Genomic DNA, 12915 nt, shown 5'->3' with positions numbered 1-12915 from the left:
TGACTCTAAGAACCACTGGCTTTTTTATCCTGCCTGACCTTGCCTCCTTTGCCCTGTCTCCTGCAGGATTTAGGGATGGAGTCCACCTCCCTGGATGATGTCCTCTATCGTTACGCCAGCTTCAGGAACCTGGTGGATCCCATCACCCACGACCTCATCATCAGCCTGGCAAGATACATCCACTGCCCCAAACCAGTAGGTCTCCTCATTCTCTGGCTTGGGAAACTGGGAATGTGGAGCTTCTCCCTGAGTATCAGGGGAAAATCCTCCCAAGTTTTGGGTGGGTCTGGACCAAGAGGATGAGGTTTTCCAGCTGAATCAGTGATGTTGGTGCTCCTTTTGGCTTGTGTGTGGCATTTTTAAGCTGGGATCATCCCTGGGTGGATGGAGCTGCAGGCATCACTCTCCTGTTGTTTGCTGCTAATAACGGGTCTTTAATTTCCTGTGAGAGTGTCTGAAGGGATGGAGTCATTCACTGCTGCTCCTTGTGGATGTTTTACTCAGTTATAGCCTCCACCAGTGTTTAAAAAGGAGGGAAATTGCTTTACAGATTTCTTTTGTGTTGTGAGGCAAAGCCACAAAGGTGCTGCTCAGGCTGTGGTGTGAGTCTGACTCTGCAGAGCTTCGTAAAACTCTCTGCACTCAGTAAAATGTTTTGGGAAGGGTGGAGTGGCTGCAGGGGACAGCAGGGACACAAACCTCCACCTCCAGAGACCAGGGATGGCTGTCCCATGTCCTACAGCATGAGATCACCATGGGGCCACAGCCCTGTGCTGTGTGAGGATATCCATGGATCCCTTTTCCCGTGGAGAACGAGATCCTTTCCTCCTCCCCTGTGGGCTGGGAGAGTGGAGAAACCTCCTCTCGTGCCGGGCACGTTTCCAGGCAGAGAGGCCCCGTTCCCCTGCTGAGGTTTGTCCTTTTCTGAGCTGAGTCCTTCTCCTCCTGAGGCTGAGCCATGGCCCAGGAGAGCTCTGTGTTCCCTAGAAAAACACCCCGAGGTCACTCCTGAGCCTGGAGCTGCTCCAGTGCCCAGCTCCTGCTCTCCCTTGTTCCCCTGCAGGGTTTTTTTTGGCACCAAAGGCTGTGGAGGAGGCAGTGCCAGGGTGAGCAGGGAGATGCAAGGTCCTCATTGCTCTGCTCAGCCCTGTCAGGCACATCTGGACAGCTGTGTCCAGCTCAAGAAGTGCTCCTGGAGCAGGGCCAGAGCAGGGGGACAAAGAGGATGAAGGGGCTGGAGCATCTCTGACAAGGAAAGGCTGAGGGGGCTGTTCAGCCTGGAGAGGAGATGCTGAGGGGAGACCTCATCCCTGCCTGTCCCTGTGTGCAGGGACCCAGCAATGGGACAAGAGAAACAGGCAGGAACTGATGCCCAGGAAGCTCCACCTGGAATGGAGGGAGAATTTCTTCCCTGTGCAGGGTGAGAGATGGCACAGATTGTCCAGAGAGGCTGTGGAGCCTCCCTTCACTGGAGATATTCCCGAGCTGTCTGGGACAATCCTGTGCCATGTGCTGGAGCTGCAAACTTGGGCCTTCCAACCTGACCATTCCAGGGTTCTGTGGTGGCAAAACCCCAAATAAATCAGTCTGGGCAGCCCTGAGGTTCTTAATCTGCAGGAGATGGGTTGTGGATGCCCTTGGTGCTGTGCACGTGCTTTGCACAGCTCAAATCACCACACCAGGGATGGATGGATGGATGGATGGATGGATGGATGGATGGATGGATGGATGGATGGATGGATGGAGGGAGGGAGGGATGAACAGATGATGGAGGGAGGGATGGATGGATGGATGGTTGGATGAATGGATGGAGGGACAGATGATGGATGGAGGGATGGATGGATGGAGGGATGGATGGATGGAGCATGGATGGATGGATGGATGGATGGATGATGGATGGAGGGATGGATGGATGGATGATAGAGGGATGGATGGATGGATGATAGAGGGATGGATGATGGATGTAGGGATGGATGTTGCCTTGCAGGGCTTGTGCAGCTGGCAGAGAACAACTCCAGCAGCAGCAGGGCTGTGCTGCAGCTCCTCGTTGGTGGCCTTGCCTTGCTCAGGTTTGGGTGCCACCAGTTGTGCTTTAAACCCTTTTAATTTTTTTTGGCAGCTGGGTGAAAAGTAACTTCATCCCAGTGTTTCGTGGTGGTTTCTGACGTAGTGATGTTCTCTAAGTCCCCAGAAAGTTGCATGCTTTAGTCACCAGGGTGATTTTCCAGCTTCCAGCCCTCTCTTCCCCCAGACTTATTTGACTTTGACAGAGGCTTGGCACCATGTGTGAGAGCAGGAGAACGCTCAGGGCCAGGAGTGCTGCAGAAGTTTTGGCTTTTGCTCTGCATCCTGTGGCACAAATACACATAAATATCTATGTTGAGGCAGCTGGGAACTTGTCCTTATCCATCCAGAGGTGGATGGAGCTGACCTGGACCTTGGTTCCTGTTAAATTTCTTTTTTAAACACGTCCCTGCTCAGGGTTATGGGGTACTACTTCCCTCCTCCCTCCTGGGAAGGCTTTCCTGACTCTTTGTACATTGCCTTTTTCACCCAGCTTCTATTTATACCACCCTCAGCTTAAAGGTGACCCCTTGGTCTCTCCTCTGAGCTAAAATAAAAGTTGAATCGTTTTTCCAAGCCCTGGGTAAACACAGCCTGAGTCTGTATGGGCAGGGAAAAGTTGGCCTGGGCTCTCCAGCATGGCTGTGGAGCTCAGGGGATGCTGATTCCAGCCAGCAAATCCAACCCAAAAAGCTCTAACTTGTGCTGGGGGAGGCTGGAGTGCTGTGAGGGAGGGATTTGGGAGGTGGAAATGTTTGGGTGAGCTTTGTGTGGGTGTCCAGGCACAGCTGGATTGAGTCTCCCAGACCCTGCTGAGATCCCAGCCTGGCCTGAGGGTCGGGGTGCAAAAGGAGCCAAGGAAAAACTCTTTTCCAGATCACTTGGAAGTCAGGGCTTGGATTTGGTCCCAATCCCTATTTGCAGATGTGTGTGATGCAGCTCAAGGAAACCCTCGAGTGCAGCTCTTGTCCCCTTTGAGGCTCCTGAGGCCTCACAAGGGGCAGATTTGCTGTCCAGGACACTCAGACTGTGCAGGAGGTTTTCCAGCAAGGAAAGGGGGGGGTTTGCTTTGGATCAAAGACATCTGAACAAGTGTTTCCCCTTTTTTCTTCCTGCCTCTTTCCTCATGGAAAAGGTTCCAGCTCAGCTCCAAAGCCACTTCCCAAAACCCAGTGCCAGGCTGAGGAACCAGTGAAAAAAGCAATGTACAGAGAGTCAGGAAAGCCTCTCCAGGAGGGAGGAGGGAAGCAGTGGGTACTGCCCTCAGGGTGATGTCTGCCTGTCCCCAGGGCCAGGAAAAGGGGACAAAACACCCCAGCAAAGCCACATGAGGTGGGATGGAGCAGCCAGGATGCCCCAAACCTCCTGTAGCTGCTCTGGTTTGCAGCAGGAATGACCAGAAAACACAAACTTTGAGTAAGGAGAGAAGGGCCCCCGTGAAAAATTCACAGCTCTCTGTGCCAGCAGAGAGATCTGGCCCTGAACTGCTGGAAAATTAAAGCAATTCCTTTTTTTTTTTTCCTCACAGACCAAAGCCACGTGTGTGGATGAGTGATGGCTGTGATAGGGAGTGAGTCAGGCTCTCCTCCAGCTTGCTGGATTTGGGATAAGCACTGGGGGAAAGGGGAGCCTTGGGCAGGGCTGGTGTGGGGTTTGTGCTGTTTCACTGCAACCCCTGGGATGTACCTGGAAGCTCCTGAAGGCTGCCCAGAGGGAGATTTTGGCTTTGCTGATCCCCCACCCTGCTGCTTTGTGCCAGGGAAAGGCTGGGCTTAGCAAAGCCCCATCCCAAAGCCCAGCTTTGCCCGGCCATTCTAGTGTTGCTGCCTGCACCTCCTGGGCAGCAGCCCCTCCCAGGGCTCAGGTGGAAGATGTGACTCTGTTCAAACACAGGGGAGTGGATTTGGGCAAATATCTCAATTTGGGAGCTGTGTGCAACAGGGAACATCATCCTCACCTTCCCCACTGAAATCCAAGATAAATAGGGACAGGGAGAGGTTTTAAAGCTCTTCTAAGCAGCTGGAGAGTGGAAGCAAAGAGGATTTTGCCCTCTGGGTGGATGGAAGATCTGTTTTCCTGTCATTTTGAGCAATTTCTGTGTGGCCACATCCCTGGCCCCAGTGTCTGTTCCTGCCTGAGCTGTAAACTGATCAGGTTTGCAGGATGGCTTTGATTCCATGAGCTGTCACCCATGAAAATGAGAAAAGTGGTTGTTGTGACCTGGATGGAATAATCCATTTCTAACCCTCCTTCAGCCCTGTGGGATAAGGACTTAACTTACAACTGATATTGAGGTTTTTATGCCCTGCATTTTTTAAAATGTGTTATTTCTGTCAGGGCTAAAATAAGCATTTTTATTCTTATTTACCACCCCTCTGTGCTGTAAAACTGGATTAATAACCTCAGTTGGTGCAGGATGAAGATAATCAGGGCACCACGACCACCAGCTCAGGGCCTTTCTCCCCAGTAAATATCCCCATAATCCAACTCTTCTGCCACATGTGTTATTCTTTGAGCTGGAATTCAAATTATCATTCCAAGTTCCTGACATCAGATTTGTTTTTCAGCCTCAGGCGATGAAATTATAGGTATGAGGTGGTGACACGTTGAGGGACACTCCAGCACAGGGTGATCTCATCAACCCTAGTGAGGTTTTCACTTTTCCCTTTTCCTCTGAGGTATGTAAGGAAAATCCCACACAGCTCTCAGGTTCCAAAGTGCTATGAGAACACTGAGTATTATTTGTTTTCTGCTTTAAGAAACATCATAAAAAGCAGCTGATCTATGAACAAAACCCCTCTACACCCCCAAAATATGATATAAAAGTAGAGGGGATGATGAGGATTCACCTTAATTCTGTATTAATGGCTCTTCCTGGGTCTTTTTTGTTTGTTTTTGCTGAGGTGAGAAGATCCTTCTTTGTGAGTATTTTAGACGTCTGCAATCTGTGAAGATGTCCTGAAGAAGGAAAAAGTCTGGAAAGCTCAGACCCCATTGGGGGCAGCTCTGGTTCTTTGCTGATTTTTGATGTCCTGCAAAAAGAGAGATGTTCCTTCCCTAAAGCTTTTGTGTGAGAGCTGAAGCTGAGCTGAGTGCCTGGGAAATGGGAAATGGGGGGAAATTACACTTTGCAGGGGCTTTAAGCATGAAATCTAAAAGAGGAATAATGGCAAGGTCTGCATGGGCTGTGATGGGAATTTAGTGGGTTTTTGTGTGAAATGGGACCTGAGCCCTGCCTGATCCTCCTTTGTGCAAACCCTGTGGGGAGCAAGGAAGCCCCTGGATCCTTGTCCCCCCCAGCCTGAGGAATGTGCTCCCAGCACTCCCATTTCCACATGTAATTGGAAATATGACCAGTTAATCACACTCTGGTCATAAAATCATTTTATGCTGGAAAAGATTTCAGACCATCAACTCCAACCATTAACCAGCCCAGCATGGCCAAGGTGACTTTTATCAAACTTTCTCATCTTTCTGGTCCCTTTTTGGGTTGTTTAAGTCCAAAATCTCAATGCCAGCTGGCAGAATTGCCAGGCCTCCTTTTTGCTCAGCTCCCACAACAACAGCACGACCTTTCCCAACCATCTGCAAAGCCCTGGAAATGCTGCAGGGTGGATTTTCATCAGCCCGGAGATGGATTTTTGCAGTTCTTCCCAAATGTCACATCATGCAGCAAGGGATGTGCTCAGCTTCCCCTCTTTTTTCCTCCCCCAAGAGCATCTTGGTGACACCAGCTGTGGGTGATGGGCATCACCACATGGGTTGGATGATTAAATTATTAAAAAGAGGATTTAAAAAAAAACGAACCAGGAGCTGGAAAAGATATTTCAGTCACCTGTGGGCGAGGCTGGAGCTCCTCAGTTTAACTCTCAGTCTTTCCTCAGCACCTCTTCACCCACAGTGTCCCCGAGGGAGGTGACAGATGAAGAACCAGCCACCTCATTAAACAGTAACAACAACATTTTATTGATGTTTTCTGCTGGTAATTGGCATTTGAGTTCAGCTCGTTTGGGTTTTAATCAGAATATCATTTCCCTCGAAGGAAGGGAGGGTATTGATTGCCTGCCCCTGGCAGGAGGGTGATTTATTCAGCAGAGGAGAGGACCTGGGGGATGGCTGCAGGGCAGAGCTGGCACTTGGCTGGGGGTTTTGAGATATTTTTCTAGCCAAGCTCACAGCTGTGGGGATGCCAAGCAGGAGAACGTTCTGCTGGAAACGTGGGTTTGGCAGAAATGAGTGGATCAATAAGGAAACTTGGAGGATTTCGTAAGGAGGGGTTTCCTCTCTGCTGATAAACTTCCGCTGATGGGTGAGGAATTGATTGTGGCCACACCTGCCTTGGCTGCTCACCACCTGCCCAAGGGGGTGAGAGAAGCTTGAATAAATATTATTTTAAATTTTATATTAAATTTTTAATAAGTTTTAAGACTCGATCTGAGCAGTTTTGGGGCTACATTCAACCCGTTTTTCAACCCTGAGCCCTGAGGGCTGGCAGTGCCCAGGGTACATCCTGAGTCTGCTGCTCTCCTGCAGCATCAGGGGAGGGGATGGAGCTGGTGCCACATCCAGAGGCTCTGCCCCAAATCCTGCCTTTGCCTCGTGCTGTGGGCTTGAAAAAAACCCCAAAAATCCCCCGAATTTCAACTTCTTTGCAGGGGGGTTTCAGAGGGGCTGAACTTTGCAGGATGAGCTGAAAGCACTGAGGATAAACCCCTGGCCCTTCCAGCAGCCCTTTCCTCACTGCTCCCTCCAGCCCTGGATGAGGAATAAAGAGGAATATTTGACACAGGGGAGAAGCAATGCCTGGATTTGGGCACCAAAACACCTCTGGGGCTTGGAAGCACTCCCATTTCCAGGGCTAATCCTGGAATTTGAAGAGTTCCTGGCATTCAGCCTGTCTGCAGCATCACAGCTGCCTGGCCAGGTTATTTCTTGCAGCAAGGAGAAGTTTCTCTCTTTGCTGCTGAGCTCCAAGTTTGTCTTAGCTGCTCCCAGCAGGGTCACCTTGGTGGGAGAGCTCTGCATCCCTTGGCAGGGCTGTGCCACAGGGCAGAGATGCTTTCCTACAGATTTGGGGTGGCTCAGGACCCTGTGGGTCTTCTGAACCCCCTCTGGTTCACCCCAGGGGCAGAACCTGCCCTCCTTCCCCTGGGAAGCACCAGGTGGTGGCTCCTTCCAGAGGTGAAGTACCTGTTCTGAATCTATCAGGGAAAAAAAAAATTAAAATTAAACCAAATAATTAAAATTAAACCAAAAATAAATAAAAAAAATCATAAAAATAGAAATAGCATAAAATAAATAAATAAATAAATAAATAAAAATATTAAAAAATTAATAATAAAAATTTAAAACAATTAAAAAAATAAGTAAAAGCAGAGAGCTGAGTTTTTGCAAACAGGGGAAGATGCCAGGAGGCTTTCCAGTGATTGCTATTCCTCGATGGCAGGGCCTGGGATTCTTGGCCAAAGTCCAGCAAAGCGATTATCTCCCAGTTTGGGGGATTTGAGTAAGAGCTTTATCCCACCCTTCCCATCTTCAAAGTGTTTTGCAGTCGTTGGGTAATTTGTTAAATCCTCCCGATTTCTCTGTCGCTTTCCTTTCCCCCCTTGCCGTGCGTCCTCCCGGGAAATCCCCAGCCCAGCTCCCGGCTCTGCATCCCTAATTCCACATCTTGGAGCTCTTGGAAAGGACCCCACTCCCTCCATCCCGGAGCTATTGCTGGGACAGCTTGGATACCCTCATCTGCTGCTTCCTCGTCTCTTTTTCCCGTAAAAAAATCAGGAAAATCCCCAGTTCTACCGTGCCTGTGTCGTGCCCTTTCCCTGGGACTCACATTTGCAGGGGCTGGATGTGAGGGGGTCCTGCCGGCCCTCCCCAGGCTCCCAGCGCTGGGAATTCCCCCAGGGAATGACAAAAATATCCCCGGGACACTCCTGGAGCAGCGAGGGGCCGGGCTGGGCTCTGCTTCCCGTGGGATCCGATGTGCTCCGGGCTGGGAAAGTGTCCGGGGTGATGTCCTGAACGTGGGACATAAATAACCCACTAACCCATCAATAACCCCAAAAGCCACCTCTGCTTTCACCCCGGGACGGGATGGAGGGAGAGCAGCGCCCGCATTCAGCAGGTGCTGGGATGCGACCCAGCTTCCAAAGGGGGGGTTTCCCTGGAATTCATCCTCCCTTGCTGAAGAGGAAGGCAGTGCCATGGAGAATTGGGATTTCCCGACCAGTCAGGCGTAATCAGCTCTGCGAGGGTTCAAACCTCTCAGGGTGTCCAGCATCTCACGGAAAATGGCTTAAATAACCAGCGAGACGGAGTGTGCCTTGCAAAAGGAAACAGGGTTTAATAAAAGAAGAAAATAATACAAAAACAAAATAACAAAGTGTAGGGACAGGTCTCACAGACCTGCTACAACACCCCAAAAATGTGCTGAGAAGCCTCCTGCTCTCCCTTAAATATTGAACCATTTGGGTGGGTTTTTTGGCAAACAGCCCAATAGAGAACAGCTCCATTTCTGAGGAACAGGGAAAGAGACCCATCAGTGTTTTTGTCTTGGCACTGAGCTAATCACTGCCAGGAGAGCAAAGATGTGTCTGGGTCCTTTTACCTTATTAGAGCAGCAAGGGGTGAGTCAAACCTTTCCCTGTATGGGAACAGCTGCTGGGGTGTGGGGTGTGTTCCTACAATGGAGTGCATCATCCCCTGAGCAGGGATGGTTTTTCTAATTCCTCTGATTCCAGCAGCAGCACTCCGGGTGTATTTTCCTCTTCGTTGTTGTGCACCTGCAATGATTAACCTGTTGTTTGCCAGAGTAATGAGTAAACCCAGAGTAATCCCCTCCTGGATTTTTTAGCTGTTGCTCCATGGCAGCTCTGTCAGTAGGATGGAGGTGGATTTGGCATTAAGATGCTGCTCCAGTGACCTTTCCAGTGGCATTCCCATAATGGCTTCATGTGGCTTTATTATCATCTGTTCTTCTGTTAGAGGCAGGATTAAATGCTCGAGAGACGGTGTTCGTGTTCAGACTCAGATGTTTATTAATTTTTATCTATGTTACAGTCTCACAAGCTGTGAGTTCTAGCTAGCAAAGTAGAAAATTGTTCTATCTCTTTCCAAGATCTTTTAAGCACAAACTGTCCAATTATGAAATTATTTTTACTTTTAACCCAATAACCAACCACCCATGGTCCACAATACGGATTTTTCTATCCAATTACAAAACACCACCCAAACCTATGAAGAAGAAGAAGGTAAAAAAGAAGGACTTAGTTTACACCCTAAATCTTCTATCCTGCTTTATATATATTACTATATTCTAAACCCTTAAACTCTAAGTTTTCTACTCTGTGATATCACACACTTCTATTTAAACTCCACACCCACAATCCCAGTGCTGTCATTTAATTTTGGGAGCCTTTTCCACAGCCTCAGGTCCAAATGCAGTGTTTGCTTGGGGGTCAGTGCCTGTCAGCACAGAAAGCCTGAAATCCTCAGTGCTCAGAGTTCCAACAGCTTCGTTTGTAGCACTCAAGTGGGTCCAATTTATCAGGAGTGGGGATGCTCCAAGGCCTCCTCCCCACACCTCAGGCAGGTTTTTAGGGCCTCACAGCACCAGGAAATGCAGCACACACCTCCCTGCCACTCCCCACACTGCCCCCATTCCTCCTTTTCCATGGAAGCTGAGCTGGGTACCCTCCAGCAGCTCTCAGGAAAGATTTTTATATTCTTTCTTCTTTTTTTTTTTTTTTTTTTTTTTTTTTTTTTTTTTTTTTTTTTTTTTTTGCAATTTCCCTTTATCTTCCATGTTCCCCTCAGGGCCGTCTATTACCTCGGATTTTATTGCCTTCTCTAATTGCTTCTCTGAAGTCCAAGTGCAATATTACTCCAGGATCCTTTGGAACAACTTCCTGAGCTGCTGCAATCCCCATCATCTCCTACTCCTGCCTCTCTTGATAAGCCCTATTGTACACTGCTTTTCATTTTGGCGTGTCAACACCTTTGGCAAAGCAGATTGAGGGGAAAATGTGCAAAATTGGGTTCCATTCCTTCCCTTTGTTTCGACAGATTTTGCTTTTCAGTGTCCTGCCACTGCTGCAGCTCCATCAGCCTCTAATTTGGGCTAATTCAGGGTTTAATTGCTGGGTCCTGCAGTGCTCTGTGGTTGCCCTCAGTGCTGGTTGGGGGGTTTGTGGTGGCAGAACTGGGATTTCTAAGAGTTGAAGGAACAAATCCTCTCCTGGGAGCTAAAGAAGGAGCCTGGCTGGTGCTCAGGGGGAGGTGACCATCCCCACCCCCTCTCTGCAGCCAGGACACAAAGGGGGACCTGTGACAATCCCAATTATTTGGGGGGTTCCAGCTTTGGTAGATTTGCCTGGAATAGGATCATTTATGTTGGTTTTTTTTTTTTTTCTTTGAATCGTGTAGTTAAGACAAGTGCCATGCTCAGTGTCGGGTGAATTTGATGAAAGCCAAGGGGTTAATTGTCCATCCTGGAGAGGGGCCAGGCAGGTCCCCTCAGGTGCCAGGCAGGTTGTCCCTGCAGCCCCCACAAGTGGAGCCCACTCCCACTTTGCACCAGTTGCTGCCTTTCCCCCTCATTGAGTTTTATGCTGCTGCTGTCAAGCAGGACTCCACAAAAATGTTAATTTTGCCCTGGCACGGAGCCCCTGCCATCTGCTGCAGGACACCTTCAGCTGCCAGAGCTGCTCCAAAAAGGTGCTGGAGGGCCAGAAGTGCTGCTCAAGGTCTGTATTCTCCCCCTGCTTCGCAGCTAATTACAGCCACAACCTTTAATTATTCTTAGGCAAAAGCGTTTTCGGCTTGTTGTGCAGTCCTTGTGTGCAGAGCTGGGGTTGGAATTCTGCTGGATGGGTTTGTAGCTGGTTTTGGGGTTTGCCAGGTGATTTTCTGATCAGCATCTCAGGGGATGATGCTCCTTCCTCTGCAAAAGGGTGGCTGCTGGATGGGAAATTTTGTGGGGTTTCTAATAAGGTTTTATCAGAGTCTGATTTTTGCTTGAGGGAAGATTGATCCATCTCCTTAAAAAAAAAAAAAAAAAGCCTTTTTCTTTGGCTTTTATTTATGCTACTCCAGATTTTACCTCTTTTTCCTCTTTTATCTTCTTTTGGAGGGAATTTTTGGTGGTAAAACCTCTGTCCAAACAAACCAGAAGGAAGGGAGTGAGGTTTCACCATGAACAGCATTCCCTACCCAAACAGCATCTGGAGCTGTTTGCTGGGTTTGCATTGTTCCTGTGCAGCTCTTTATGCCTTTTATTTCTGTTTCTGGGCATCCTTGAACATTCTCTCGGCAGGATTTCCCACAAACCACTGGGATTTCCTAATTTTTGGGGTAGCTTGATATGAAAACACCCCTACATTAGGTGATGTCGGACCTGATTTGATGCTGGGCTCTGACTGTGTGGATCCACAGTGATCATTGCAAAATATGACAAAAAAACCCTCTCATTTTTATTAAAATGGCTTTTATTAAATTGCTTCAGTTCCTCCTCTAATTTGAATTAAACCAGACAGGATTTATTTTCAAAAGGCTTTCTGCTCTGTGCCACGGGGGAGTGGGGTCAAACTCATCAGCCCTAAAGCCACGTTGTCACTTAAATTGGGATTTATTTTTGGGATCTATCACTCCACCATGCCAACATCTGCTTCCCTCTGGGCATCACCCACATGGATCCTCTTCCCAGAGGAGCCTGGAATGAGGGAAGGGGAATTTCAACAGCCCAGTGGTGATGTTTTAGGGGCACCTCCCTGGAGAGCTCCTCCAGAGGGGTTTTCATGCCTTGCCCAAGGAACTCGGCCATGCAGGAGGAATTTGGGGTTTGGGATTTGGGAGTTGGAATTTGGGATTTGGAATTTGGAATTTGGGGTTTGGGGTTTGGGAGTTGGAATTTGGGATTTGGGATTTGGAATTTGGGAGTTGAGATTTGGGAGTTGGAATTTGGGATTTGGAATTTGGGGTTTGGGAGTTGGGATTTGGGAGTTGGGATTTGGGGTGCATCCTTCCCTGCACACCTGGATGGGGTTATAGGTAAGGAACAGTCACCAGTCCCTGCGTTCACCTTGTGAAAAACGAGGTTCACTTTTTAGTAAATTTTAAGGAATATGTTTAATAAAATAATTAAGACAATTAGGAGATAAGAAAAAACCAAAAACGGCCGGCCGGGTGACTTGGCACTTAGCCAAGTCCACACCTTGCTTTCTCAGAGACACTCGTTAAATACCCTTTTCGTTATATTGATATATGAAATTCCATAAACTAGTTTCCATATTCCAGGAACTGCCCTGCATGGTCCCTCCTTGGGTCCGCCTTTTTAGAGCATGCGTGTTTCGTGGCTGTGTCCTTGTTATCGCGTCCAGCTTGGGCCTTGGTCCGTGCTTTCTGCGGGTGGTAGATGCTGATAGTTGGTGTTATCAGTAGCAGAATCTTCTTTACATGTTCACTGGATGTTATCCCAACCAAACAGACAGTTTAAGCAGCTGCTACATCAACTACTCCCTTTATATCTAGTCTTACCAATAGCAGAAATAAACTTATACCTTTATATCTTTACTATGTTATTAATCATATAGCACACATCTTGCGAAAAGCCAATTTTATAATACACACATATAACAACCTCCTGGTTCTTGGGATGCTTTGAGAGGAATGGTGGATTTAAATCTTTTCCTGCCTCTGGGTCTCACAGGATGAGCTGGAGAAAACTCCTCTAGGACTTGCAAAGGGAAATCTGGGACTGGCTGCAGCACAGATGTCTGAGAGCAACAATAGGCTGAGCTCAGCCCCACGCTCTGAAAGCAGAGGGGGGAGGGCAAAAAGGAGAAGAAAGGGAAG

The 12915-nt window shown here is 48.5% G+C and overlaps 1 protein-coding gene across 1 annotated transcript in view; it reads left to right on the top strand.

The window, feature by feature from the left end:
- Positions 1-12915, top strand: part of LRRC75A (leucine rich repeat containing 75A) — a gene marked incomplete at its 5' end in the record, with an annotated part of 62398 nt that overhangs the window by 24089 nt on the left and 25394 nt on the right. Inside the window, one exon of the mRNA XM_083875157.1 lies at positions 67-195. Within this exon, the coding sequence (XP_083731283.1) occupies positions 67-195 (129 nt within the window). The remainder of the gene's footprint in view (positions 1-66; positions 196-12915) is intronic.

The sequence above is a fragment of the Zosterops lateralis genome (genome assembly GCF_965231275.1).
Source record: "Zosterops lateralis genome assembly, chromosome: 19".
NCBI classification, from domain to species: Eukaryota; Metazoa; Chordata; class Aves; order Passeriformes; family Zosteropidae; genus Zosterops; species Zosterops lateralis.
Note: the sequence above shows the minus strand (reverse complement) of the source record. Positions and strands in the feature narration are given on the sequence as shown.